The sequence below is a fragment of the Perkinsus marinus genome (assembly GCF_000006405.1).
Source record: "Perkinsus marinus ATCC 50983 genomic scaffold scf_1104296928640, whole genome shotgun sequence".
NCBI classification, from domain to species: Eukaryota; Perkinsozoa; order Perkinsida; family Perkinsidae; genus Perkinsus; species Perkinsus marinus.
In genome coordinates, this window is record NW_003216737.1 from 134,075 (window position 1) to 135,802 (window position 1,728).

A 1,728-nucleotide genomic window follows, 5' to 3' on the forward strand; every position below is an offset into this window, starting at 1 on the left:
AACACTCCGTGTTCTGGTGGGCAGGTCTCTAAGCACTCCCTATTTGTGCGGATCGGCCACGTGGGCGTCGCTTTGTCCCTAAAATCGCGTGTATTCCTGCCAGGAACGGATAATTTCTTTGCCATTGATGCGAGTCGCATCATGCGACTCTACCTTGATACACATATATAGCTCAATCATAATGCGTCGGTTATTGTAGACGTATAGGATTATGACCGTTGAGTGTGCCCATACCCTGCCTCTATAAAACTCCGCTTTGAAATCGATTCTGCTGTATAGCATGAAGCTTATTTCTCTCGCAGGACTTGCATCGTCTCCCCTCAGTTCCCAAACTCGTCTGCTTCATGTTCGGACGCATCCTTATTCTGGTTATCGCTCTCTGTGTCCTGGTGGCTAATGCTGTCGAAGATATCCAATGTTGGGGTGCCAACTGCCCTGATCAGTGCACGGGGTTCTGCTACTGTATGTGCTGTGGGGAGTATGGGTCGTGTCCTGAGCACGTGTTCTGTACGATTCTTTGCAGAGATTGTGAGACGTATTGTAAGTGCTGCTAATGAGTAGAACGTAACCAATGCTTCATGAGTGGACGAGAAGACCACCATAAGCAGCAGCGGTACTTCTTTTCTTGATGATCAAGACTTGATGCTTACAATCAAGCGTTGTCACTGGAGTGAGAGTATTTGGTTATCTTGTTTTCTCAGTAAGATAATCTTACCATTATTGAAGTAGCACTAGGTGACGCAAGAGTTAAGTTTTTCAAATAAGGATATTAACCCCAAAGCACCTTGTGTATGAGTATTATTGGGATGGAATCAACCAAGTTGGTTGAACCAACCAAGCACAGCTTTCGAAAGCCTAGCCAACCCATAGCCACTTCCTTTGACGCTGAGCCAAACTGAGTGCACCAGTTCGGGCTCAGCATTGTGACTTGATATTTCAAGTGCGGGCAGTTGAGAGTGGTGGTTCCCCTTGCCCCCTTCGTTGACATCACGATTTAAGTCATTCGGATAGATTGCGGGCCTTCTCCTCAGACTCGACAGGGCTTCGAATTTTCTCCGGATATCAACACACAGGATTATCTGCGACTCTGTTGGAGGGAATCTCATATCGAAAGAGACTTTCTGTGTATTCCCCAGATTTGCTGTCCGTCCCACTGTGGCGTGCCTTTCCATTATGCAAATGCGTAAAAAATTACTCCAAAAGGTAGAAGCAATTTTACGGTAGGAGTCCTACCGTATTTGTTTCTCTATACACCAGTGATGTCGTACTGTGTCAAGCCATTTTGCCACGTGCCTCAATAAATCGATCGAGAGTTCGATATTGCTGACCGAACTCTCGGTGTATATTCGTTATATTTATACATTCATCGTGTTGAAAAATCATATGACTATTCCCCAAATTCGCTGAGATGATAATATTTTGCGCATTTGCATAAAAAAGGCACTCACAATACATCCCAGTACGACGTGCAGACAGATGCATAGGAAATACAGGTTTAAAAAGAAAAATCCACCTAGCTCAGAGGATTCGCGAAGGGGATCGACAGAATATAGTCATTTCCTACTGTTAATTACCAAACATGAATATCCTCTCAACAAGATAGAACAACAAAACACGTCGTTAGGAAGCTAGACAGCTACGCTCCAGTGAAAGAATCATCGCGTGGTTTCATGATAATATGCGGATGTACTTGATCAAAACTAAGTCTCGGAGGCACCACTGAGCCAT

General features: G+C 44.6%; 1 protein-coding gene across 1 annotated transcript in view; it reads right to left on the minus strand.

The window, feature by feature from the left end:
* Window positions 1-1,668: 1,668 nt before the first annotated feature.
* Window positions 1,669-1,728, minus strand: part of Pmar_PMAR007320 (hypothetical protein) — a gene marked incomplete at both ends in the record, with an annotated part of 423 nt that continues 363 nt past the window's right edge. Inside the window, one exon of the mRNA XM_002788217.1 lies at window positions 1,669-1,728. This exon is cut by the window's right edge and continues 4 nt beyond it. Within this exon, the coding sequence (XP_002788263.1) occupies window positions 1,669-1,728 (60 nt within the window).